The 26202-nt window shown below is 41.8% G+C and overlaps 1 protein-coding gene across 3 annotated transcripts in view; it reads left to right on the top strand.

Annotated features, from left to right (window-relative positions):
- Positions 1–26202, top strand: part of INTU (inturned planar cell polarity protein) — a 123572-nt gene that overhangs the window by 95578 nt on the left and 1792 nt on the right. For 2 of the 3 annotated variants that reach the window (XM_075615563.1, XM_075615553.1), the window contains exons 9-15: positions 4965–5018; positions 6664–6726; positions 11661–11879; positions 13075–13581; positions 15240–15340; positions 17543–17732; positions 21099–21244. In XM_075615563.1, coding sequence (XP_075471678.1) covers positions 4965–5018; positions 6664–6726; positions 11661–11879; positions 13075–13581; positions 15240–15340; positions 17543–17732; positions 21099–21244 — 1280 coding nt within the window. The remainder of the gene's footprint in view (positions 1–4964; positions 5019–6663; positions 6727–11660; positions 11880–13074; positions 13582–15239; positions 15341–17542; positions 17733–21098; positions 21245–26202) is intronic. The other variant, XM_075615573.1, reaches the window with a different exon arrangement.

The following is a 26202-nucleotide window of genomic DNA, read 5'->3' as shown; positions in this document are numbered from 1 at the left end:
ATTTTCACTTTACATACATGCTCCGGTCCCATTGCGTACGTTAATGCGGGGTATGCCTGTATATAGATTTTCCCTAAGGTTATGGTAGCATCCTTCGGGTGATATATTGTGTATTTCATTTCAATACAACTTATATATTTTCTGGCAAATCTGCTGACCAGTGTTTTCATTCTATTCCCAATGAGTGCTGGGGACATCTCCTTTTGTTGCTCAATTGTAAGTTGTTCCCTGTTCAGAACTTCACAGATCTTCTTAAAATAAGAAATAAGTGCGACCTTATACCTTTTATCTTGAACGTGGGGATAATTTTAACTTTCACTTGCCTAATCTGTTGCTTCATTTTTGTGGGTGAAGGCCAGTATTAGTTTGTTGTTTTTTTCTCCTAGGAAAACATATTTCAACAGTGGACTCTAAGGGATTTGACTGCTTAGAGGGGGACCTCCTCTGTTTGATGTACAGTATCTTGCCCTGTTTTATGATTAATCGGACAATTCTATGTCTCTCATAGTTGGAATAATGTCTCTCTCCACTTGCCTAACGCATGATGCGTTTCAGCCTTCTTCAAACCTCTCTGGAAGCACAAAGTTGTAATTGCAGAGCCTGGAGAATCTACTACTGTTAGGAGTCACTTATCTGGGAGGTTATACCTGAGCTGTGTGCTTTCATATTGTAATTTGCTACCTCCAGTATAAACCATATCTCTATTTTACAATTTGAGCATATACAGTAGTTAATGTTACCTTTAAACATCTAAACATTAGCAGCGTCCAAGATATGATGCAGAAATCCTGAGTGTTGGATTTACTCTCTCTCTGGTAGTATATACACACTTTTATTTATACACTGTACAGTATATCTCATGTTATTGCTTCTGAAATGTTTGCATACTCTTAAGTAGCTGCTATAATCCATGTGTCAGAATAATTGTTTGAATAACAAAATCCTTTATAATCTCAGCTGGTGTAGATCACTGGCCATACTTTGAGGGTATATCTGGTTTCATTATGTTTATTACCAGTTATTCTCTTGTTCTCTTTCATTCTTGCGGTGTGGTTTTGTTTTCGTGTATAATTTTAAAAATCCTCCCTGACCGCTCCTAAGCATTCCAATGTGATCTCTGCACTGAGCACGAAATCCGCCTTGTGTTGTAATAACATTATATAATCTCTAGCATTTGTAGTACCCTATACATCTGTACTACGTGTACTGTATAAATCGTTGGAAGAGTACGTACAATCTGTACGTGTTCTGAATTAAGAGAGAAGAAATATCTAAATGTGTCTCATTTTTATTACAAAAGGACTTAGGTTAAATACAGATATCAAACTTTCCTCTGTCCTTCACTCCCTTTTGTCCAAGACCCCCCTTTTACCCCTTTTAATTTTGTTGCATAAAAAACCCTCATTGAATTTAAAACATACCCTTGCCTCGGCCGACACCCTGATCCATAAACCCACAATGTATAGACCTGGAACCAAAGAAATGAGATTCTCATCTGATCAAGTCTCGAAAAGGCCACATATTGCTGTACAAAATGAAGTTCTTTATACTAAACCATGTCTACAACCTTATAGAAAATGAGTGAAGTAAACAGATCTATTGTACAGTGTGAATGAATGTTGTAGTAATGATCAACACTAAAGTAGCTAATTGGAATATAATGAACTGTATATTGAATAGAATTACTGATATGAGTATTTGTAACATTTGTACTATTGGTGCTAAATGAAATGTAAAGTGGTTGTAGGCTCACCCAGCATTTATACATTTAAAAACGAGTGTAGTTAAAAGCTATCATTTGACAGTGTTGAAGTTTAAGATTTGAATCCATAAATAGTGGCAGATTTAAAAAGGGGAAATCCCTCCCAAGATAAAGGTAAACTATCAGTGACACTTTTAAGGGGTCTTACCTGGGTTATTGATACCTTTTTACCAAATCTGACACCTATAAGTATTTTTAATTTGATTTTTAAGTTAGACATGGGAGCAGGGTTGTCACCTTCGACTGATGGTCAACCTGGAGATTTTTTTTTTAAATGACTGTGTTGCCGTGACAACGGGATGCTATGTAACGTCACGCGGCGTCAAGTTGCCATGACAACATGGCACTGCATGATGTCGTGACATCGTGTGGCGTCTCATTGTCATAGCAACGAGCATTACATGATGCTGTGACGTTCCCGTTGGCATGGCAACGCAGCGCCATTTGACGGTGCTCAGCCATATTGACAATAGTTGCAGGGGGAGATGTCGGGAGAATGCTGTTGCGGGCACTATTGCTGCGTTAATGGTATATGGAATTATATATTACCTTACATCATTTCTATTATTATAACTCACGCTGATGACAATTGTTGCAGACACAGTCGTCGCTGATCAATATTAATTTATTACAATGGTTTATCTCAGTTTACTTTACTTGAGTTAATTTAACAAAGACAAGGTTACCTCATTGCTATCAAAAGGGACGAACTGAAGCAGCTTTACTGAAAAGAGAGAGGGGGGAGAAGAGAGAGGAAGAGAGGGGGGAGAAGGGAGAGGGAGGAGGGAGAAGAGATAGAGGAGGTAAGATACGTGGGGGTGGTGTGTGTTCCCTTGCAGGGTTTCTGGGAATGTTACTGTGTTGCTTATATGTGTCAATCGATCTTGTCTAATAAAAACTACAACTCCCATGATCCCCTACGTGTGAGCATACGCAGTAGCGCATAGGGCTGTGACCCGGATGTAGTAGGCAGCGAAGGGAGGAAATTAGTTCTGCACACAGATAGTCCTGTGAGAAATGCAAAGAATATGTGAGTGATGTATGATGTAGCAATGAGAAGTCACTTACTATGCTGCCCTGTCTGTAACAACCCGGCCACCCGGAGATTTCAGGGACAAACCCGTAGCCCGGAGAACGGGATGCCAAACCCGAAGTCTCCGGGTGAAGCCCGGAGAGGTGGCATCTCCGCTTGGGAGGGGGTTGATTTCCTCTGGTTACTTCTATTTGTGGGATGTCACTGAGTGATCAGTGTTTGTACAGCCAGAGTCCCCGCTCCCCACAACTTTATTGGTTCTCTGCTAAGGACAGGGTGGGATAAGGACAAAGAAAACACTTAATTAACAAACACCCATTCTGACACACCTAAGGAATTCAACTGGTCAAAGTGAGATAAGAGCAGTAGAATATTTTATAGGTAAAAAAAAATAATTCAAGTTTTAAACATATTAAAACTCTGAAAATTTCTCCAATGCTTTGGAGATTTTTTTATATACAATCTTTAGCTAATTTATTTTGTGATAAGATTTAATGTCATTTCTTGTACAGTGTATATATAAGCAAATACACCACAGTTTTATATTGTGTTCCTTTTGTGATGTGTAAACTAGTTATCCTGCCATCATAAGCAAAAGAGTTAAAGGGGAAGAGTAATAATTGATGCTTCAGTATGTGTTTACAAGGGGAGGGGGGGGGGGGGGGGGCAATTAATATTGTTACGTTTGGGACACATTGCTTTGCACCATCATGTGAGTTGGATACTTTATTGCAACCATACCTATGGAAACACTGGCTTCTGAAAAGCTCTTTAGAGTCCAGTATAATCTCTCCTATAAATTGGGGAAATGTTTTTAGCATTTCCATGGACACTTGAATGTAGAATAAATTCGGGTAATCGTTTTCTTGGGTTTTTTATTCCACCGACTCAAATGGAAAGTAATCACTTTCCAAGGAGCCACCAGCTTGTTTAGGTGCAATTCTCTAAGAATGAAGAATTTTCCTCCAGGCCAAATACTGCATTAGTGTTTCTAGGAAACGGGAGAGCAAGTGACTCCATCTTCTTCCATCATAGAAAAGAATAAAGTAGACAAGGAAGAGGTTTTTTTTTTGTCAAACATTAAAAAGTGGTATTTTTTTTATTTATAGGTGCAGAGTTAATAAGTACTTCAGTATTAGGTGATACCTTTTTTATTTGGACTAACCATTCATTTTATATTTCGATAAGTCCAACATAGACATTGCTATAATTATAAAAATGACATTAATTTTACTGTATGTGTCTCCCACTTGCGCAAGAAAAGTAAGGAAATGCAGTTATGGGTGTTGGGCTGAGCCATACTATCAGAGGTCTTCTCCGGGTTTTGAGACACTATGGAGCAAGTTGCTTAACCACGATCAGGGCAAAGTGCTCTTCCCTGAAGCTATTGTACTACACCAGGGGTGGCCAACTCCAATCCTCAAGGGCCGCCAACAGGTCAGGTTTTAAGGATATCCCTGCTTCAGCAAAGGTGGCTCAGTCGTTGACACCGTACGCCTCTGCTCGTTTTTTAGACGCAGCGCGTTGATCGCATACGCCCGCTCCCCATCACATCTGGCCCGATGTCTGGCTGTGTGAAATAATCAGCCACTCTGAAGAGTGGTGAGGTGATGCGGAAGTGCCCGAAGTTTCGGCCGCCACAGTAGGAGGGCGTTCTGTCTCTGTACGTTCTTCCTACCAACCAATTAGATTGTCAGCTCTTCGGAGCAGGGGCTTCTTTTCCTAAATGTTACTTTTATGTCTGAAGCGCGTATTCTCATTATCTGTTATTTGTATTATTTGTTATTTATAGGATTGTCACAGGTATTACTGCTGAGAAGCGCTATGTACATTAATGGCGCTACATAAATAGACATACATATTTATTATTTTATTTATTTTTCCCTACTTCACAGCTTTACAGAGCTCATTATTTAAATGTAGATAGAGTAACTCATAATGCAGTACTCTGATCTTCAGTTGAGTTAAACTCCTGCTACATTATATCATGGCATATTCATTAGGGAACAGGGAAACCTCCCCTTAAATCCTTCACTTGATAACCTTCCCATTACCCCACTCCATAACTCGTTCCCTGCCACAGGGGCCAGCAACATCTTGTGTGGCAATGTAGTAGCTGGTTATACGTAGCAGATTATTTACGTGTTGTACCTTTTAAAAATATTTCAGATGGAGATAGATACAGTGCTGAGTGATTTGGAGGCATTTGATTTTGCTGAGCTGGTAAGGGGTTTTGTTTTTGTTTAAACAGTTTCTAGCGCCCTATTATAGGAAAATTTAGTCTCTAGCCCCTCTTGATGCCATCGAGTCCAAGGATAAAGCCAGTTATTTTTGTTTGGAATGAGAGACCCCAAAAAAGGTTGAAAAGCTGACTGTGAGTAAGTTTACTGGCTGTGCATTTCTTTAACCCTGTGTAATGTGGCAGGCATTAGCTTATAGGGGTCCATATTAAAATAGACATGACATGAATAGACAAAATGTACATTGAGTAAAAGGTGACACTGTGCTCATTTGCATGTCATTACCCAGAATCCCTGGCTGCAGTGGAAGCGCTGTATGCTAGGAGATAATGGTGAAAGTCAGGGTTGCAGACCTGTCTGAGATGTGAATGTGCTCACAAGTGATATTTTTATTTGCTGTTCACTGTTTGGCATGGGGAATGTTAAATTAATGAAGGCTTCCCTTTTCAAATGATGGCATCAACAGGACTGCTTGAGTCAGATAAATCATTCCGGTTAATAAGCCCATAGAGGTGTCCATGTAATGAATACATAAAGATGAACAAAAGTACTAGAAGGCATTGTAAAATAATTTGAGATGTCTACACTCCACATGGATACTTCACATATTAGCTGACACAATCCAAATTAGAAGGACATTAACAAGGGCATATGCAGTATACTGTACTAACTTTAGAAGTCATGTTCAAAATGACTAACTGCAATTAATACATTCAATGTTCAGTGTGAAAGCTTTGCAATTAGCTCGCTGTGTCTTCTCCCCTAACCATAAGGCTGAGTCCCCAGTGTAGGCTGCGGCGTGCGCACCATGCACCACAGAACAGCCCTCTATGGGCAGGCCCCAGTGGGCGTGTGTGTGTGGGCGCGCAAAGCGCAATGATGCGTACGCTGGCAGGGAAGGCAAGAATTTTGTATTCCCATGCCGCAACGCAGCCAATGGAAGGGCAGGTATGCCCTGTCATGGGCCCGCCCCCCGCGCATCCCATTGCTCTCCTACAGACCGCACAACGTGGCTTTCAACTGTGCGCGTGCTGAAGGTAAGACTGGGGCCGCAGCCTAACATTTACAGTACAGAGCTGTCTGCACTGTTTCTATACACTCCACTAAATGTGCCCTATGTGTTTTGTAAAAATGCTACTATTACTGTATGTTATATTTTACAAGATCTCACTGTGACTGTTATAGATTTAAAAATAGCTTAGGTTCAACGCAATTGGCAAAATGACCTGATAATATACAACGCCTTGTAAACATTTAAGATTATTTTATCTTATGTACTGTTACTTGGTACCAAATATTAATTATTTGAGAATGCTAAACACACAATAAGCCACGCAACAAAGTGTAACACAAAAGCTATTTCTATGAAGTTCAAAAAAGTGGGTTCGTATAGAACAGTAAAACATTTTATAAAACATTAAACTTTATTTTATATTCTGCTGAATTTCAAACTAGAGGATGTCATTCCTAAAACACACTAAACCACACAATGTTTGAGAATTAGATCAGAAATAATAAAATGATGTTATTTGTTACGTGAACTATGTTAAAATGTACGCTGCTTGTAAGTGGTAGTTTTTCATCAATGAAGCAGTTTTAAAAGCGAAATGTCTTTTTTTCCTTTGTAGTCAGAAGATTACTATGATATGAGACGACTGTACATGATCTTGGGCACGTGCCTTTTCTACAAGGTGAGATCATTGCTTATTAATAATTTAAAACCTGAGGGCTGCTCCAGACTCAACATTTGCTCACATAAGGGCCACGGCATGTGCATGATTTAAGCAAGAAATGTGTACAGTGCACTGACATTTTATCTGTTTGTCTATAATCTCAGACCTAATAGCGCTAAAGTGATGCAACAAAACCTTTTACTCCACTGGTATTAATAAAATAGTAATCACCTGGCTTACTTTTAAAATAACAAATAATAACTTGTTAAATGGCAAATAGCATACCATGATTGTGAAAGAGGTACGAGTTTCCATGGTTCAAAATAATTTTGAGTGAGGCACCCGGGAAACGCCTAAATAGAATAATGCATGTGTCGGTAGCATTTTGCCAAGCATTTCATGCTCTCCCGAATTTTTTTTCAACCAGGGTTCTTAGGAGCACTTGGGTTCCCAGGGCATCCCTACTGGCTTCCCTGCAATTTTCTGGTAATTTTAAAATTGTATCAAATACTAAATTTGGGCACCCCAGGTCTGAAATCTCAGCCGCGCCTCCAAATGTAACCCCCTTTCCCTGTGCCTAAGGGAAACCACGGGCGATTACGCGTGCTGCTGTACCTGTGAGGCTTACAGGAAGCCAAAGCCTCCGCTCCCGGGGCCTGGGATGCCATCTCTCACGGTGCAGCGCCTCCACCTAAAAGGATCCCAGCGTAGGCGGGATTGACTCCTCATAGGACACATTACTCACTAATAATACAAGCAACATATATAAACACACTTTACTCATACATAATAGAATGACACCAACATAATGCACGGTAATACAAAACAATAATAATGGTGGTTCCCCCAAAGTACTGAGGTTGCCCTGGGCACCTGAAACCCTGATGTCCACAGAACAATCCCACCCAAGTGTGAGGTAGCGCTACCCCCCTATGAAGTGTTGGTGCATGGTGGGATGCTGGATCAGGTCCCACACAGCAGGGCCTCCAACACAACTTCCCTCACACATTGTCCAGGCCTCCACGTGGTTCGAGCTCCAGCCGGAGGGTCGCACAAAGTCCCTGAACACTGCAGTCTCTAAAGTAAGGGATGATCCCTATAGTATGGCAGGCCATGCAATACTCCACTAGAGTGACAGGGGCTATCTGAGGCCTAAGGGGCAAAGTCTGGCCTAGTCCAGGAAGCTGACTACCCCCTGAACACTACCTTCCTCCTTACCAGCTCCGTCAGGATTGCCAAAGTCACCTTGAGCCCCGCAAAGGATATCCTGCTCCAAAAGGCTGCTTCAAACCATTGGTTGGGAAAGCCCATGTGCTCTATCTCCCCCCCCCCTCCAAGGCTTGTAGTCCCACTACATTGCATGCAGACCCATACCAAGATGGCCGCCCCGCAGCTCTCGCCCGAGGCTTCTGGGAATTGTAGTTCCTGATTCCCAAAATGGCCGCCATAACTACTCCCGAACCGACTGAGCAATGCAGAGGCAACTCTCCCTCCTATGGACAGATCAGGGGGACCCTGCTACATCCTCCCCCTGGTGGAGACTTGAACTACCTCGCTTGATAACGATATATATATATATATATATATATATATACATGCTTTTATATAATGAAAATACATTTCACAACTTGTATAATAAAAATAGCAGCATAACATGAACATACAAATGGCATTCAACACTTCAGTCAGAATCACCATAATGGAGGCTAACTAGCACCAAGATGACTGCTGAAGTTCATAGTGGGGTGTCCCTAATGAATTGTAAGCCACCCTCATTGGAGGGCGTCTCGGTCTTTGACTCTGATGAACTTCTTCAAATTCTTTGTGGTTGAGAGGCTAAAGGCTTGAGGCCATGGCCCTCTCATAGAGTGAATGTCATTCACCCTTTGGGGTGAAGATAGGATTCCTTGGGCTCAGAGACCGACTGACTGCTTCAACTGGGGATGGTTCCTAAGTAACAGCGCCACGGCCTGATCCTTCGTTGGTGTTTGAAGTCTTTCCTCAGGTAATGGATCCAGTATACCGTTTGAATCTTCTTCTTGTCTTGCTACTGAAGGGTCAGCTTCAAGTTCCCCCACTTGAGGAATGGGAACAGGTGATTGTGATTGCCAGACCTTTACCCTGCCTTCTGAGTCATTGATGCGGTAAACAGGGAGGTCAGGCATCTGAGATTCTACTTCAAATGAAATGTGTCTCCAGCGGTCAGCTAACTTGTGCTTCCCCAGTAAACCCAGGTGGCCCTCTTTGTTGCAAGTGTAACAGCATGTGCCCCGGGTAGCACTGGTGCTAGGTGTAGTTACCGGGTTCCGGGGCACCCTGGAGGTGGAGATAGGCGCCACTGAAGGAGGGTTAACCTCTGCACTTTCCGTCTCAGGCTTCTGGGACGAAGCCCCTTTGGTCTTTCCTTTATGGGGAGTCTTTATGTTTCTTGGGGTGTGTAATCGTGTATGGGCCTCATGCCCTTTCACCAGGCCCAATATCCCCTCAAACATAGGAGAATTCCTTATAGCAGGGATCACCAGTTTAGGGGGGCTATATGATGGGTGGGTATAGATCCCCTCAAGAACGGTTTTCTGCGATATTCATCCACTTCAGAGGCTGGAATTATATTGTGGTAACGTAGAGTTCATAAAACGAACTATTCATTGAATAAACTCGAACAGCTCTTCCCCTTCTTTCTGTCTAAGACTATAAAACTTATAACGCTTTCGTCCTCTTCTAAGCCGTAGACCCGAGTTAAGAAGTCCACTAACCTCTGTGCCATAAATCTGTATCCTGTTCTTGTTGCATTCTCACCATCGTAGAGGTGGGGGTTTTTAGGCACTCCATTGTCCTCTGCCTCTTAACAGCTTTGGTGCAAGACCATTCCTCCAGTACTTGGAAAGTATGGTCCTTCCAGGCTTCGAATGCCTCTTCTCCGACGGTTGTGGGCAATATCCCTGAAAAAGCTTTCAACTTATGATAATGCTGTGCCTGAGATGACTCGCCCCTGTTCCCAGCCAACTGCTGTATGGCTTCTGCGAGCATCTGAACTCCCTTCGAGCTGCGGGAACTGCGGCTGCTCCGACCAGATCGTCTGCTGTTGCCGGAAGCGACACTGGCTTCGTTCCTGCTAGGACTTCCTGGGGAAGGTGAAGACACAACCATCGGAAGCTCCTGTAGGTCAGAGGTGAGACTAGAGGGCTCCATCTTCACAGGTATTTCCGGATAGATTATAGGGCACCCGCTATCTAGCGCTCCACGGAACCGTAAGGTTGGAGGACCGCCTTCTTCCATTAATACCCTCCTGTTACTAGCACTGCGCACTACACCTTTTCTGGGTCTGTTCGGCAGGCTTGGATATGCGCGGCATGTAGGCCCGGGAACTGCCCCAGTACTATACAGATGTCGTACGTGGAGGTATTGGCTGGGACTTGCCCAATGGCGAGCACCTGTTGGGGTGGTGTGTAGCTTCTCAAGGCCCAGTCATAGACCTCCCACCGGGACGGTAATGATATGATCATCGACATAATTTGGTTGTTCTAAATTTGGGCACCCCAGGTCTGAAATCTCAGCCGCGCCTCCAAAAGTAACCCCCTTTCCATATGCCTAAGGGAAACCGTTGGCGATTATGTGTGCTCCTGTACCTGTGAGGCTTGCATGAAACCAAAGCCTCTGCTCATGGGGAGCTTGGGATGCCATCTCTCGTGGTGCAGCGCCTCCACCTAAGAGGATCCCAGCGTTGGTGGGGTTGACTCCTCATAGGACACAATACTGACTAACACTAACACAACCAATGTATATAAACACACTTTACTCATACATAATATAATGACGCAACATAACAATACACAGTAATACATAACAATAATAATAGTGGTTCCCCCAAAGTACTGAGGATGCTGCCCATGAGCTCTATTCGCCCCCTCCTTCATTCCCCCCCCCCCCCCCCCCAGGATTCTGGGGCTTGTAGTGCCACTACATTACATGCAGAGCCATACCAAGATGGCCGCCGCAACTCTAGCCCGAGGCTTCTGGGAATTGTAGTTCCTGATTCCCAAAATGGCCTCCGCAGCTTCGCCTGATTCGACAGAGCAATGTAGAGGGAATTCTCCCTCCTTTGGACAGGTTAGGGGACCCTGCTACATACAGAAGAATTTACAATGCTTCTGATCACATAGTTGCTACTAGACATGGTTGGGGGTTCCTCAGAATTTCACTTCGGGTTCCTTAACGTAAAAAAGGTTGGAAACCACTGCTCTAGAGAAATGCATTGCTGGGTGTATCTGTAGTTATAAGATAACAGAAATAAAATAAAACAAGATTTTCACTGTTTTCAGGAATATGTCGTTTTAGTATTTAGCAATAAAAGTGTTGCTTTATCTTTAATTATGGAGGATTATTTGATTTAATGTGAGGTTTTATGTACTAATCTAACTTAATAAGGATCTGGAGTGCTGCACATATGGACTGTTTTCCTCCTTCGTTACACAGGACATCCCTGTACGCTCCTCCATCATCCCAGTGATTTAGCTTATAATGTTTGCTTATGATCCTGAATATTTGATTTTCCTTTGTTGTTGGATCCTTGTTTGTAAAGTGTCCGTTCTGCCCAGGATGCAACAGGAAGCTACTCAGTGCAACGAATAGGTCCTCTTAGCCCCAATGTCAACAGAGATTAGCAATTTTAGCAGTATGGGTGGGGTTTAACGTTTTTGGTCTCTGTAAGCCATAGCATTTTTACATCTGAAAGCAATAGTTTGGCTAATTTTTGTGAACTATTTATGTGGTTGCATTTGAATAACCCAAATAGCATACATATTTTATTTAATTGTTTTGGACTGATTGGACACAAGCACCCATCCATGTCTACGAGTGAAGATTAAATAACTTTTTCCGCAACATTTTATTTTTTGTACCTTCTGTTTGCAGTTTTTCTTGACCACCCAAATTTCTCTTTTGTTAATTAAAAGGGTTACTTACTCAGCAACCACTTGCCCAAGGAGAATCTTATTGATATTGCCCTGTATTGTCGGCATTATTGTCTGCTGCCCCTGGCATCGGAGAGGATTGGCCAGCTGGTCATATGGAGGGAGGTCTTTCCAGGTCATGATCTTCAGCAGTGTGGATCTCCTGTCAACGAGGAGTACAGTCAACCAGAAGCTAGGTACTTCCTACTCATCGTAGGCTTGGTAAGGTATACCTTATGGCTGTGTTTTCAAATTATTGGTTCTTTCAAAATTATATCAACTGATGTGTATGAGACACCTGATTTTTAACCCATCTACTGTGCTTCGGGGACTTGCAATGCATTATTCTGAAGACCCCTCATTCAGCCAGGGCATTTTCCTTGCAGTTGATGCCAAATTGAGAATTTCACAATTCTATACACGGTTAGTGCCCCCATATTATGACCAAATTGTTTAATTAGCAAAAAACAATATCCTTCATTTAATATTCCTCCTTCCTGTAGCAAATTCAAGACTGCAGGGAGCATCCCTGTCCTAGCCTTCTAAATTCCGACCAAGATGCGAGATTTATACTGGACGCTATAAAGGTTCAGGTCTTAATAGCCCAGAATAGGTAGTGCAAGATTTACACAAAGCAAGCTCTGACCCAAGGCCCTCACTGTGTACACTTGGGGGGTGGGGGGGGGACAGAAAGGGGGGAGGCGAGGAGACATAAAGGCAAAATATTTATTGGTACTATATATAGTTGGGCGGGCATGTGACCCTTTCCATTTATTGTAGTAGTGGTGTGCTGATATGATAAAGATATTATACAGAGATACCCTGTAATGTAATGTAATTTGCTAAGTGGTGTGCATCTTAATGTTTCTTTTTTGCATTGTCAGAAATATATATGCATTTTTGAAAATCTGTATGTATGGTTAATTTAGTATATGCATATACACATTGCAAATATAAGCTTTAGATAACCTGTAATGAAAAATGCTCTTACGGATCTGCTTGTGCTATTATCTACAGTACATGCCATTGCAAATGTGATCATGAAAGCAAGTACATGTTTAGAATAGGAGAGCGTTTTATTATATTGTTTTGCTAATATTTAGGATAAAGTTCTTACTTTATACTAGGATTTGGCGTGCATAATAATGATATAAAAAGCAGACACAGACCAAACACTTTTCACACTCATTTTAATATTAATTTCTCGTTGTTTGTGTATTAATTTATGTACACTATAGTGTTCAGGCAGCCTGCTTTTCTAATAAAGCCGATTATGGAGACCGCAAATGGTAGAAGAGATTTGTTAGCTTGGCAGTAAGTCATTTTTTCTTAGAACTGATTTCTCTTTATCATTAAAGTTGTCTTTTATGTATTATGTTATTATTTACTGTACTTAATAGTTTTTTTCCTTTGTTAGAAACATTTCATGCTATGTGCTTTGCTGGAAGCTGGGGGATGCACATCCAAAGCCATTGGGAATCCTGGCCCTGATTACATATATGTGGATCAAGTCAAGGCAACACTTCTCCAGCTGGAACGGTTAGACTTAAAAATAGAGGAGAGACTGGGAGCTAATCCCAGTCCATGTTTGTCCTGCGCTGACTGGTTTCTTCCATCTGCACGGGACAAAATCCAAGGCTTCACCAATTCTGTGGTGCTGAGTAAACGGCATTCTCCTTCCAAAAAGGCAACATCTACAACGAGTAAGAAAGGACTTTTTGCAGACACCGCCTCCTCTCTAAGGACTCGCAAGCCGAGCCCTACCAGGAGTAGCGGGGGATCGGAAAACGGCAGTGAAGGTGCAGGGGAAAGTGCAGGAAATGTGACCCACTCCACCCCAGACATGGTCAGAAAATATGGGCGACGGGAATCCCAAGGTTCGGGAGGCTCCGAAGGAAGCGGAGGAAGTGGGAGCTTGTTCAAGGTACTTTTATGTGGTTAATACCATTACAGCTGCCCAAATATTCTGTACAGTACTTAGGATAAAGGTTCCGACCATTTTCGTGTGAGGCTTCCTTGGAGTTGCACTGGTAGCAATTAACTAAGATGTCACTCAAAGAACCCAAATCCATGATATTTGGGATGTTTTGGACCAACATTTCTTAATTTCAATAGAAAAATAGTGACTTCTAATAAAACTGCATTGAACTCTGAGACTGCTCAAGCTTCACATCCATGAGGTTTATTTCAAATCTGTTAGACTCGCAAAAAATAAATGAGTTGACAGGTCTGCAAGCCATGCTGGCTCATAGTTTGTTTTGTATCTGGTTTAGTAAACTAACTCCACATTCCTAGTAATATTATTAATAACTTTTTGAATATCAGATTTTTATTTTATACAAGTACAGGCATACCCCGGTTTAAGGACACTCACTTTAAGTACACTCGCGAGTAAGGACATATTTTCAATAGCACCATATCCCTGTGTCCGTACACTCGCTTCGCGAGTATGGACACTTATTCTGCCCTACAGACCGCCGTAGTAGTGACGCACTGATTCCCCTCGCCCAATAGGCAAACGGCAGCTCGCGCATGCACCTGTCAGCCCCAGTCCTGAACAGCAATACCGGCTCCCTACCTGTACCGAAGCATCGATAAGTGGAAAAAGGTTGTGCTTCACTTTAAGTACATTTTCGCTTTACATACATGCTCTGGACCCATTGCGTACGTTAATGCGGGGTATGCCTGTATGTTGTATACCGGAAGCAGTGATTGCAATTTACGTTAGACCAGTGGAAACAGGGTGACAAAGCAGTTTTATTTTAGTCACATGGTGGATGAACAAAGCATTATTAGGCATTTATCCTACTTTCAAGTCGAAAAGGATTAGCTTCCAACAATGGAAAATGAAATGAATGTAGTGATATCCATTGAAAAAGTGAAGAATAGATAGTCTCTGCAGCCGTCAATGACTCCTACTGGGTCTGGGAGATACACTGGCGACACACTTTATTCGAGCTCGGCTAGTCCCACGAATTCGGGTATACCCGGGTGTATTGAGGTTTGTGACTGTTTTCTGCCCGAGTGCATTGAGGTATTTTCCAAGCAGGGATTGAAGCATTTTATTCCCGCTGGCTGCAATACTGCACAGTATATATATATATATTGCATTACAATTCATGAATTTATGCCATCTGGTAGACACGCGAAGCATTGCAGCCTATTAAATCCTAATCATTATCATTTAACAGATCAGCCGCCCGTCAGCCAGGCATGAACCCAGGCTGGGAAGGCAAACGCAACGGGGCTTGTCAGAGGTGAGGAGCGGCGCATTCCAGGTATCTGCCAGGTACATACTGGGTATTTGCTCGAATAAAGTGTGTCGGTGCAGTACTGGAAAACTGGTACGTCAGTACTCTTTAGAAGAAATGTTTCCTATTCACACAAATTATCTAATAATCCATACAATATCACTGATTAAAACATCTATTTCATTCCTACTACCTCAAACAAATTTGGGATAAAAGCTGAAACCCAGTTATTTTTTTCCAGTTTTCTTTAGCAGTTGTAAAATATGGGTTTAGTTTCTGAAGCCTTTTAGTATTTTCGGGTAAAACCTTAAAATGAATATTTTCTGTTCAGATCTCCAAGAAGAAGTATTCCATTCCCAACCCATTTAATTTGGGAAGCCTGAAAAGAAACCTTTCAGAGAGAGAAACAGAGGAGCTTTATAACACTGTCAAGTATGTGCCTTCTTACTCTATTCTGAAATTACGTTTTTGAATAACTAGGGAGAAACCATGTTGGACATATAGAAACTGCATCTATATTGAAAGGGAAAAGTATACAGTTGATTTTATTACTGATCATTGGGAGTTAAGGCCATGCAATCATTGTATACTTATATACAAGGATTGAATGCCTTCTTCAAATGTTTAACATACCTTTTATGCGTAATTTTGCTTGCCTTTATAATTACTATAAAATATATTACTACGGGGATGTGGGGGGGGGCGCGGAACAGTGGGCTCACTACATACAATCATATTTCATTAGGTTCAGTTATACACTTTAAATTGCATACTTGGGTTCATCAGCCTCTTGTTGATATTGCATTATTATTATTGTTGTTATCGTGAGTATTGTTGTGCCAGACTATAGAGGACTAAACTCCATTTTAATTGTAAATATTAAAAAAAAGGAAACAAATATGTCGGATACTGTGAAAAGTAAGAGGTAGTAAGGTACATGATGAATTGTGGAAGGAACATACATCATGTTTATTATTTGGAATGTTCCAGTACAAAGAAGAAGAAGCAGGCACACTGTCTTACTCAAAAGGAGGTTTAATATGCCATAAAGTCCAACATTTCGGCAGTCAAATATTGCCTTTCTCAAGGTGAATGTGAAGAGCCTTCACCTTGAGAAAGGCAGTATTTGACTGCCGAAACGTTGGACTTTTCGGCATATTAAACCTCCTTTTGAGTAAGACCGTTTGCCTGCTTCTTCTTCTTTGTACTGGAACATTTGGGACTACAGGAGCTCCCCAGGACCAGCGCACCGGCAGCTAAGTACCCCACCTTTATTACCATTGATATTGAGTGCGTGTCTCATCCTCTGTCTATTTTTGGAATGTCACATACGGTAAGAGGTTATTCAAGGGCCACTCTGCTCTTAGTGTAAATACAGAAATATTTTTCTTATCTGGAAGCACATTTTTGGAGATATTAAAGAAGCCATTCCTGTTAATAAATTGAAAATCAACACACTGCATTCACATGAAACCGTATCAACCAAGGACTTGAAACCATCGCAGCATTCCACAATTTAGAAAATGTGTATATAGCCCACCATTCTCGCCTGGCTGCTGTTCATTGTTTCAGGTGCTGACACTGTCGGCTTTTTGGAACCCCCACCAAATACTAATGTAGGAACCCCTATTGTAAGAAAGGACCCATTGGAAGGATGAGAGAGTAACTGGAACCATAACATACAGACAACGTAGTACTTGATAACGGAGTTCCTTCTGAATGCATTGGTTCTATGAGATGGCTATTTGGGCACAAGAAGCGTATGAAGATAATCTGTATTATTCTGTAATGTCCATTTACATGATTGTAACAGGGACTTATCCCTGTTGAAGAAACTATCTCTAAAATCCAGCAGGGATCTGCTTAAGTGCAGCATGCAATTAACCAGACTCTACCTGGTCAATTAAGTCTTTAAGAAAAACGATTCCATAGCTCACATGTGGGCTGAGATGAGGAGAAGGAAGACTGCAGAGACTTCCTTAGCCCCAAACTGGGTTGACCTGAGGAAAAGATGATGTCTTGATGCACACAGAAGGACTGCTGACAGCAAGACATGGGGACAAGACCTCAATACCGGGACACACAGTGCCATAGCACACAAGGATGCTGACCCAGGACAACAGAGAGGTCTTCCCCTACAGCAACAACAGAAACAGATCAGGGACTTTCTTGTTTGACGTGTGTGTGTGTGTGTGTGTGTGTGTGTGTGTGTGTTTGGGCTGGTAATCACACCAGTTAGATTGGGCATGTACAGTATTGTCTAGTTATTCTCCAACGTGGAGCAGGTTGTTCTTTAGTTTTGTGTTTACATTTTTAAAGGAACAGGCAATAAAGCCATATATTAATTTCACCCTAAAAAGGTCCCTATTTGCATACCTCTGCACACATCTTACAATGATACAGTGATCAAAATGTTTGCTTCCAAATATAACATTATTCAGTTTATTATAGACTCTCTGCCTATTTTTGCATGTTTAAGAAATGTGTATTTTTCATGATCTCTCTCCACACATTACTTACTGTAAGTAACATATAAATTTAAAAGTTTTTTTTGTGTGAGAATACAACTAAAGGTTTGTAAAACAAAGCTTATATCAATTTATTGTCTCTAACTTGTGTTTTTTACTTTTGAAGATTAACCTCAGGCCCTGAAAACACACTTTTCCATTACATATATTTGGAAAATGTGCAAGGGGTCTTCATCTCTCCAACACACAGAGAGGTGGAACAGCTTAGTGGCTCTATACACCCTCAGTTGATCAAGAACTTCCATCGCTGCTGTCTATCAATACGCTCTGTGTTCCAGCAAACTCTGAAAGAAGAGGTATGGCTACAGCTGGGCAATACTGTTTGATCTCTTTACTGTTTAGTCACATTTACTATATACACTGACAATGGTGCCTAGTGCTATTCTCAAAAATGGCGCAATATACAATGTAAATTGGTAGTGACTGGTGATACTATTATTACACAGAGTAAACATATGTGAATACAAACATGAATGTGGCTCAAAGTCCTTTACTGCCAATAAAGTCCACTGATTTTCTTGGAAACCTGATATAGTAATGTCCCAAAAATACTTTAGTTGGCGCTTAATGGTAAAGTACAAAAAACCCACAAAACAACCGTGGCAGATGGTTGTGCGTGAGGTTCTTTGTCTGCAGTTCACGTGGATTAATAACATGTGGAAACAAAAAACACACAGTGTAATACCTCAGTGGATAATTTAGACTGGTTTGTCTCAGTGGACATATATAAATGATATCATTCGGGGAAAGATGGTGTTCAATTATTGACTTCACAAAAAGGATATAATAATACCGTAGTAGTTATTAGTGTATTGACTGGAGGCTGTGTGATTCTGGCTGGGCTGCTTGCTTCACTTGTTTATCTGCAGACCTGCTGCTTGGCTGATCAGATCTCCCCTCTCTGATCGCTCATACCGTCTGGCCTTGCAAGATGATGTCACAGATTGTTCACCTCGTACAGCTTCAGGTACTCCAAGTAACACCTGTGTTAACCCTGCTTTAATCCTGAAGCTGTACGAGGGGAACAATCTGTGTAGTCAGTCAATTTTTTTACTTCACCATTAAGAGCCAACTAAAGTCTTTTTTTGGGTTGTTTACTATATAAACACATTATAACAACTATGTATATTAGGGACTTTTCGGGCACATTTCATCGGGCAGCAATGATTCGTTTCCAGGGACAGATGAAAATGGCTCCTGACAACTTCCAATATCCCGTAATAGAATGCGTAGCTTTCCAATATCCTGTGATAGAATGCGCAGCTTTCCAATATCCTGTGATAGAATGCGCAGCTTTCCAATATCCTGTGATAGAATGCGCAGCTTTTCAATATCCTGTGATAGAATGTGCAGCTTTCCAATATCCTGTGATGGAATGTGCAACTTTCCAATATCCTGTGATAGAATGTGCAACTTTCCAATATCCTGTGATAGAATGCGCAGCTTTCCAATATCCTGTGATAGAATGTGCAGCTTTCCAATATCCTGTGATGGAATGCGCAGCTTTTCAATATCCTGTGATAGAATGTGCAACTTTCCAATATCCTGTGATAGAATGCGCAGCTTTCCAATATCCTGTGATAGAATGTGCAACTTTCCAATATCCTGTGATAGAATGCGCAGCTTTTCAATATCCTGTGATAGAATGTGCAACTTTCCAATATCCTGTGATAGAATGCGCAGCTTTCCAATATCCTGTGATAGAATGTGCAACTTTCCAATATCCTGTGATAGAATGTGCAACTTTCCAATATCCTGTGATAGAATGTGCAACTTTCCAATATCCTGTGATAGAATGCGCAGCTTTTCAATATCCTGTGATAGAATGTGCAACTTTCCAATATCCTGTGATAGAATGCGCAGCTTTCCAATATCCTCTGATAGAATGCGCAGCTTTCCAATATCCTGTGATAGAATGTGCAACTTTCCAATATCCTGTGATAGAATGCGCAGCTTTCCAATATCCTCTGATAGAATGCGCAGCTTTCCAATATCCTCTGATAGAATGCGCAGCTTTTCAATATCCTGTGATAGAATGTGCAACTTTCCAATATCCCGTAATAGAATGCGCAGCTTTCCAATATCCTGTGATAGAATGCGCAGCTTTCCAATATCCTGTGATAGAATGCGCAGCTTTCCAATATCCCGTAATAGAATGCGCAGCTTTCCAATATCCTGTGATAGAATGCGCAGCTTTCCAATATCCTGTGATAGAATGTGCAACTTTCCAATATCCTGTGATAGAATGCGCAGCTTTCCAATATCCTGTGATAGAATGCGCAGCTTTCCAATATCCTGTGATAGAATGTGCAACTTTCCAATATCCTGTGATAGAATGCGCAGCTTTCCAATATCCTGTGATAGAATGCGCAGCTTTCCAATATCCTGTGATAGAATGTGCAACTTTCCAATGTCCTGTGATGGAATGTGCAGCTTTCCAATATCCTGTGATAGAATGTGCAACTTTCCAATATCCTGTGATAGAATGTGCAACTTTCCAATATCCTGTGATAGAATGCGCAGCTTTCCAATATCCTGTGATAGAATGTGCAGCTTTCCAATATCCTGTGATAGAATGTGCAACTTTCCAATATCCTGTGATAGAATGTGCAACTTTCCAATATCCTGTGATAGAATGCGCAGCTTTCCAATATCCTGTGATAGAATGTGCAGCTTTCCAATATCCTGTGATGGAATGCGCAGCTTTCCAATATCCTGTGATAGAATGCGCAGCTTTCCAATATCCTGTGATAGAATGCGTAGCTTTCCAATATCCTGTGATAGAATGTGCAACTTTCCAATATCCTGTGATAGAATGCGCAGCTTTCCAATATCCTGTGATAGAATGTGCAGCTTTCCAATATCCTGTGATCGAATGTGCAACTTTCCAATATCCTGTGATGGAATGCGCAGCTTTCCAATATCCTGTGATAGAATGTGCAGCTTTCCAATATCCTGTGATGGAATGCGCAGCTTTCCAATATCCTGTGATGGAATGCGCAGCTTTCTAATATCCTGTGTTGGAATGCGCAGCTTTCCAATATCCTGTGATAGAATGTGCAGCTTTCCAATATCCTGTGATAGAATGTGCAACGTTTCAATATCCTGTGATAGAATGCGTAGCTTTCCAATATCCTCTGATAAAAATCTTTAGATATTATACAGTTGTTGCAATATTATACTTATTTTATGCATACTGTGTTGATCTTAAATGATACCATACTTAATGGAAACTGGGCAGTTTAATAAAAAAATATCTTCAGAGAAATTCTTTTTACATTTGTATCGTAGATTAAAATAGAACCTGATAAGTTCGTTACTTTCAGTGTTAAGATGTGGGACTCCTTACAGCCCATTTAAGTTAATGGGCCAGGAGGTGCATGTGGCTTAGCACCTCTCCATAAATATAGTTCTTTGTATATTAAGTTTTTCCTGCAACCTACAGCATTGGCAGCATATTTTACCAACTGTCATATTTGGGAACATTTCAAGACTTTCACATAAGACCACCAAACCGTAGGCCTCCTGTTCCATGAATTTGTTCTTGCTTTTTAGCGGTCGGTGTATTTAGTGCTTGAAAAATGTAAATGTAAAAGCAAACTCCTCTATTATTGTTATTCTATTTGAGTTTATAACGGCTCGTTTGTTTGTTTGTTTGACAGAAATATAAAAACTCAGAAGCTAGAGCCTGTACTGATTTCACAGGGCTTGGTCCAGTTACAGAACATGGTATTTTATTTGAATGCTCTCCTGAAAATTGGACCGACCAGAAGAAATCTCCACCCACAATGTCCTATTGGGCAATAGGGTAAGAAATAGAAAATTAATTACACTGGAATCTTTTTAAGTCACATTACTCTCTTTTGTTTGTCTGTAGCATATTGCCACATTGGTGCTTATTTGTAACATCACACACAAGCTAAAATAAAAAGCACTGGGAATTGCATCTTAATGATTTTTTTATTTGATCCTTGCAGCTATAAATCTTACGAGCAGTTCTTCCACTTGCTTAGATGTGTGGAGCCCAGGCAGAGATCTCCAATGCTTAATGTATAAATGCTTTGCCTGGCCTTTTAAACCCTAAAGTGGTCACAGGTGCAATCCAACCACAAAAGAATGCAGGAATGTTTCTTTGGCATCCTCTATGGCAGCCAATAACAGTTGGAATATAACTCCTCCTTGTAGCTGGGGTAGGATAAGAGTTCTAACGCAGGTATAAAGGAGGTATTGTCTGTTTCCTGCTCAGTTATTCTTGTCCTACCCAAGCTGGGGAAAGGATGTATACAACTTTCCAACGATATATATATTTTTTTATAAATTACATTGTAGATTAGGCTTGCCTGCTTTCTCCCGACCTGGATGCTCTGTAGCGGTCTACGAGGGAAGGGCCAGTTACACTGCCAGGATCCCATTCATGGCACCCTTTGGCAGTGTAGGGGAATTAGGAGCTAGGCATAGGGCTGCTCCGTTGGGGGTCTGGGATGCAGGATTCTCCTCCCGTAGGTTCCACCACGTGGCACTTCTGGCCGTGCGGAGTGCACCTGACCTCACTTCCGGCTGCATGGAAGACTGCTGATGTCACTTCTGTTTACATGGGCAAGGTGGGAGCATGGAGGCTGGCCAGCCAGGCATGTAAAAGGTATCCTTGGCCACTGCACTTTTTCTTGTAGTACCTGTTTTTTGCACAGAATTTATTTCTCAGCAAAATTGAAAGTGCCTGCCTGCACCCCTTTGTTGATCGCATTGCTCTGCTAGTTACCACTGACTTATTAGTCTGCTCTTTCTAACAACTATATTAGCCTTAATGCTCTTAACATTATGTCTGCCCGATCTGTTTCATGGGTCCAGAAATATGAGCAGCCGACGCTGGACTCAGAGGCTACTAAGTCCAAGAAAGCAGTTGCAAAATCCAAATATTGTGCTACTGTACCTGCAATGTCAAGTTTCTAGCTTCTCGCCCTAAGAGACTGTGTACTGATTGTGAGAGGAAAGTTACGCAAGATGACACACCTCCTTTACTGTAAATAACTTGATTGACTAGATAAAATCCTCTCTCATTCAGTATTTTGAGAAATTAGGATCACAGACTAATCTCAAATGTTCCAGATCTCAAGTGTCTGTAGACTTAGATGACCATCTCTCTTGGACTCTCTCTGGATCAGACAGCATTTTCTGAGCTGGACGAGGGATCCTCGTCTAAGGAAGTGAAGGTCCAGGAAGGGCTTGGGGCATTTCTCGGCCCCAGGAAGGCAGCTAGGTTATTCACGATTCACAGCTCCATTCAAGGCACTTTCACCCCCGAATGGAAATTGGCAGAAGGACATAGCAATGCGATGAGACGCTTTACTAAGATGTACTAATTTGTAGGAAAAAGACTCAAAATGTGGAGTCATCCTCCTGCGGTGGATGTGGTGATTTAATTTAGTTTTTTAATTGTTAAAGAAGTTATTTAAATTTTGTTCACTTTCAAAATTGATGTTAATAAGTTTTCCCTGTCATTCCCTGTTTTTTTATTTTAATTTTAAGAACTGCACATTAACGAAAGGAACAATTGTTTTTTCAGGCGTTTTTTTTTTGTTTTTTTTCATCATGCAACCATTCCAAATGCCATTGTGAGCCACAAGTTGGTCACCCCTGGCCTAGAACATCCTTTCTGAGACAACCCAGATATTGTTTTCAGGAAGCCAGAGCCTACAGACAAGGCAGACCTTTTAACAGAAACTGGGAGTGCAGTTCCAGCCACTCTTCAGGGCCTGACCCAGATCAAGCTTCAGCCAAAATGGGCTGAATATATGCAGGCCCCAGTTGGGAAGTATGGGAGAAAACTGGCAAAGTTTATTGACCATTGAGTCCATAATACAAGAGTATTGCTGGGTCCTCCAGATTATAGAGCACGGTTTTGCCCTAGAATTCCTGTCAAGTCCAGATAGCCTCTTCAGGGAGTCTCGCCTGCCAAGAGTCCTGCACAGAAGTCGAATTAAGGCAGGCTATTCAAGGTCTCTGGCTCAACTCTGTCATTCAACCAGCACTGCAAGATCAAGGTGGCAGGGCTTTTATTTAATATGGTTTAGGGTTTCCAAATTATCAAGGGGGTACAGATCAGTATTAAGCCTAAGAGGGGTCAATCTTTTTTTAAGGATTCCACAGAACAAGAGAGATGACTCGGATCAATGCCAAGAATGTATCTACATATCCTGATCCACCAGGCTCATCGCAAATTCCTCAGCTTCTGTGTAGAAGGCAGACATTTCCAGTTCAAGACCTTGTGTTACGGAGACTCCTGTGGCGGGTAGGATCTCGGTGGCCGGAACAGCACGAGCGTAGTAGGGGTCACAATCAGAGGTTCCGAGACAGGCGGCAGACAGCGCAGTCAGGAAACAAGCAGAGGTACGAGGCAGGCGGCAGGTAGCGAAGTCAGGTAACAAGCAGAGGTCGGCAACGAGGAGACTGGAACAGGACAGGGGAGCAAGGACAGGTCTGGGGGCAGGGACTGAGAACAGGGACAAACAGGGACAAGCCAGATTACCAGCAAGGGCTTTTACTGTGAACAGACTTCTATAATACAGGTACAGGTACAGAAAACAGATCAGGATCAGAGGCATGTGCAATAGGAGTCTGACTTCAAGCAAAGGAAACAGACAGGAAACCGAACTATAAGACAGAGAGAGGAGCAACAAGAAGACAGACAGACAGAGGAACCCAGAGCCAACAGAAGGCAGCAGCACACCCAGTGGACCAAGAAGCTATGGCTAGGCAGGAGGTCTAGGTGACCCTGACACCTTGTTGCTCGGTTTGGCGACAGCACCTTGGACATTCTCCAACGTAATAACAATGAAACTTTGACAAACCGGGATATTTGTCATGCCTTAACTAGACTATTGGCTGGTCAAGGCTCCCTCAGATCACCTGGTACAACTTCATTTCCAGTCGGTTTGCAAAGGGAACAGAATAGAAGGTATCTTTTTTGCTCAAAGAGCTACAGGGCCACAAATGAATCATAAGGTGGAGAAGAGCAATATGATTTCTGCTCAAACGATTCAATTTCTTGCAGTCCTATTCAATACTCTGGGTATAATATCGTAACCCCCATTAAAAGTGACCAACATCGTTTGGGAAGTTCACGTTTTCTTAAAGGCTCAAACATCCATCCCACCTACATGGAAACGCCTAAACTCGGTCATAAAGGTGGCTCCATGGGCCAGCTTCCATCTCAGATGGTTACAGATCAATTTGATGTGGCATTGCCAAGTTTCCCACCCCTCAACATAGAATTCCTCTATTAGAATCCGCAAGATAAAGTATGCATTGGTGGACTGAAGCGGAGAACCTTAAAAAAGGCTGGTCTCTGACTCCTTACACATGGAACCTCCTTGCTAGTCTGACAGGATTGGGGGCCTTCTGTCAAGATATATCAGTCCAGGATCAGTGGTCCTCAGCAGAGACCAAATTACACATCAATGTTTTGGAAATACGCAAAGTATTTGACATTATCCAGAGGAGTCTTCCAGTCTTGAAGGACCTTCCACTCCAGATTTTATCGGACAATGACAGCTGAAGCCTACATCAACCATCATATGGGTGGCACCCGAAGTATGAAAGCTCTGAGAGGTCTCGAGGATTTTGATGTGGGCAGAAGAAGCAGTTACTCCATTTTTCCGGCCGCTCTTTCTTCGCATCACGTGCACCCCAAAACTGGAACAATCTACCGGAGACTATCACAGCCACCATCCGTCTAAGTTCTTTCCAAACTAAAGCGGTCTCACATTTTAATCTGGTCTGTAACTGTTACATACGCCTATAATATATATCATCTCTAACTTTGCATGCAATGTCTTGTATATAATGTATACCATATTCACTTATGTAACTATGTATTTGTAACCATGTATTATTTGTCATCTTAACTCTATGCCCAGGACATACTTAAAAATGAGTGGTAACTCTCAATGTATTACTTCCTGGTAAAATATTTTATAAATAAATACATTTCATCAACCTACATTTTGGTAGACATCAATGTAAAGGCAGATTCTTGAGCAGGCAAGCAGTTCTACCAGGAGGCTCGGCGTTGTCCACTGGTATTCATAGATATAGTATTTCAATGGGGCCTTCCATAAATACACTTGATTTCATCCAGAACGAACAAAAAGATTTGTCACTTTGGCTCCAGATGGCAAGATCCCGAAGCCACAGTTGGGTATTCCATGTCAGTCATATGGGCATTCCCTCTCCTATATCTTTCCTCCCATTCTGAAAGCATAGGCCTCGCACAAGACATCTCTATAAGGTAGCAATATGGTCCTCATTGCATACCTTTACTAAACATTATGGGTTTGATCTCCAAGCATCAGCTATTGCGAGATTTGGAAGGAAGCTTTTACAAGCCGTAATTCCATCGTTTACATAGGGTACCCTCCTAATCTTTTTAACTGCTTTGGAACGTCCCCTTTGTTATTGGCTGCCATAGAGGATGCTGAAGAAAACAGGAAATATACCTACTGATATTTTGGTTTCTTAAATTCCTCTATGGCAGCCTACTTTCCTCCCTTGTTTTTCTTCTTACCTGTCTATTTTGGTTCAATTGTGCATCTTTTTAGGAGCTTAGATGATGGATAACTGACCAGGGAACAGGCCCCACTTCCTTAATACCTGCAGTAGAACTCTTGTCCTACCCAAGATGGGAGGAATTATATAACCGCTTTTATTGGCTGCCATAGAGAACTTGAAGAAACCAAAATATTGGCAGGTATATTTCCTCATTTCTCC

Source organism: Ascaphus truei, chromosome 1, assembly GCF_040206685.1.
Source record: "Ascaphus truei isolate aAscTru1 chromosome 1, aAscTru1.hap1, whole genome shotgun sequence".
Taxonomy (NCBI): domain Eukaryota; kingdom Metazoa; phylum Chordata; class Amphibia; order Anura; family Ascaphidae; genus Ascaphus; species Ascaphus truei.
The sequence above is the reverse complement of the archived record's forward strand: the minus strand, read 5'-3'. Positions and strand labels throughout refer to the sequence as shown.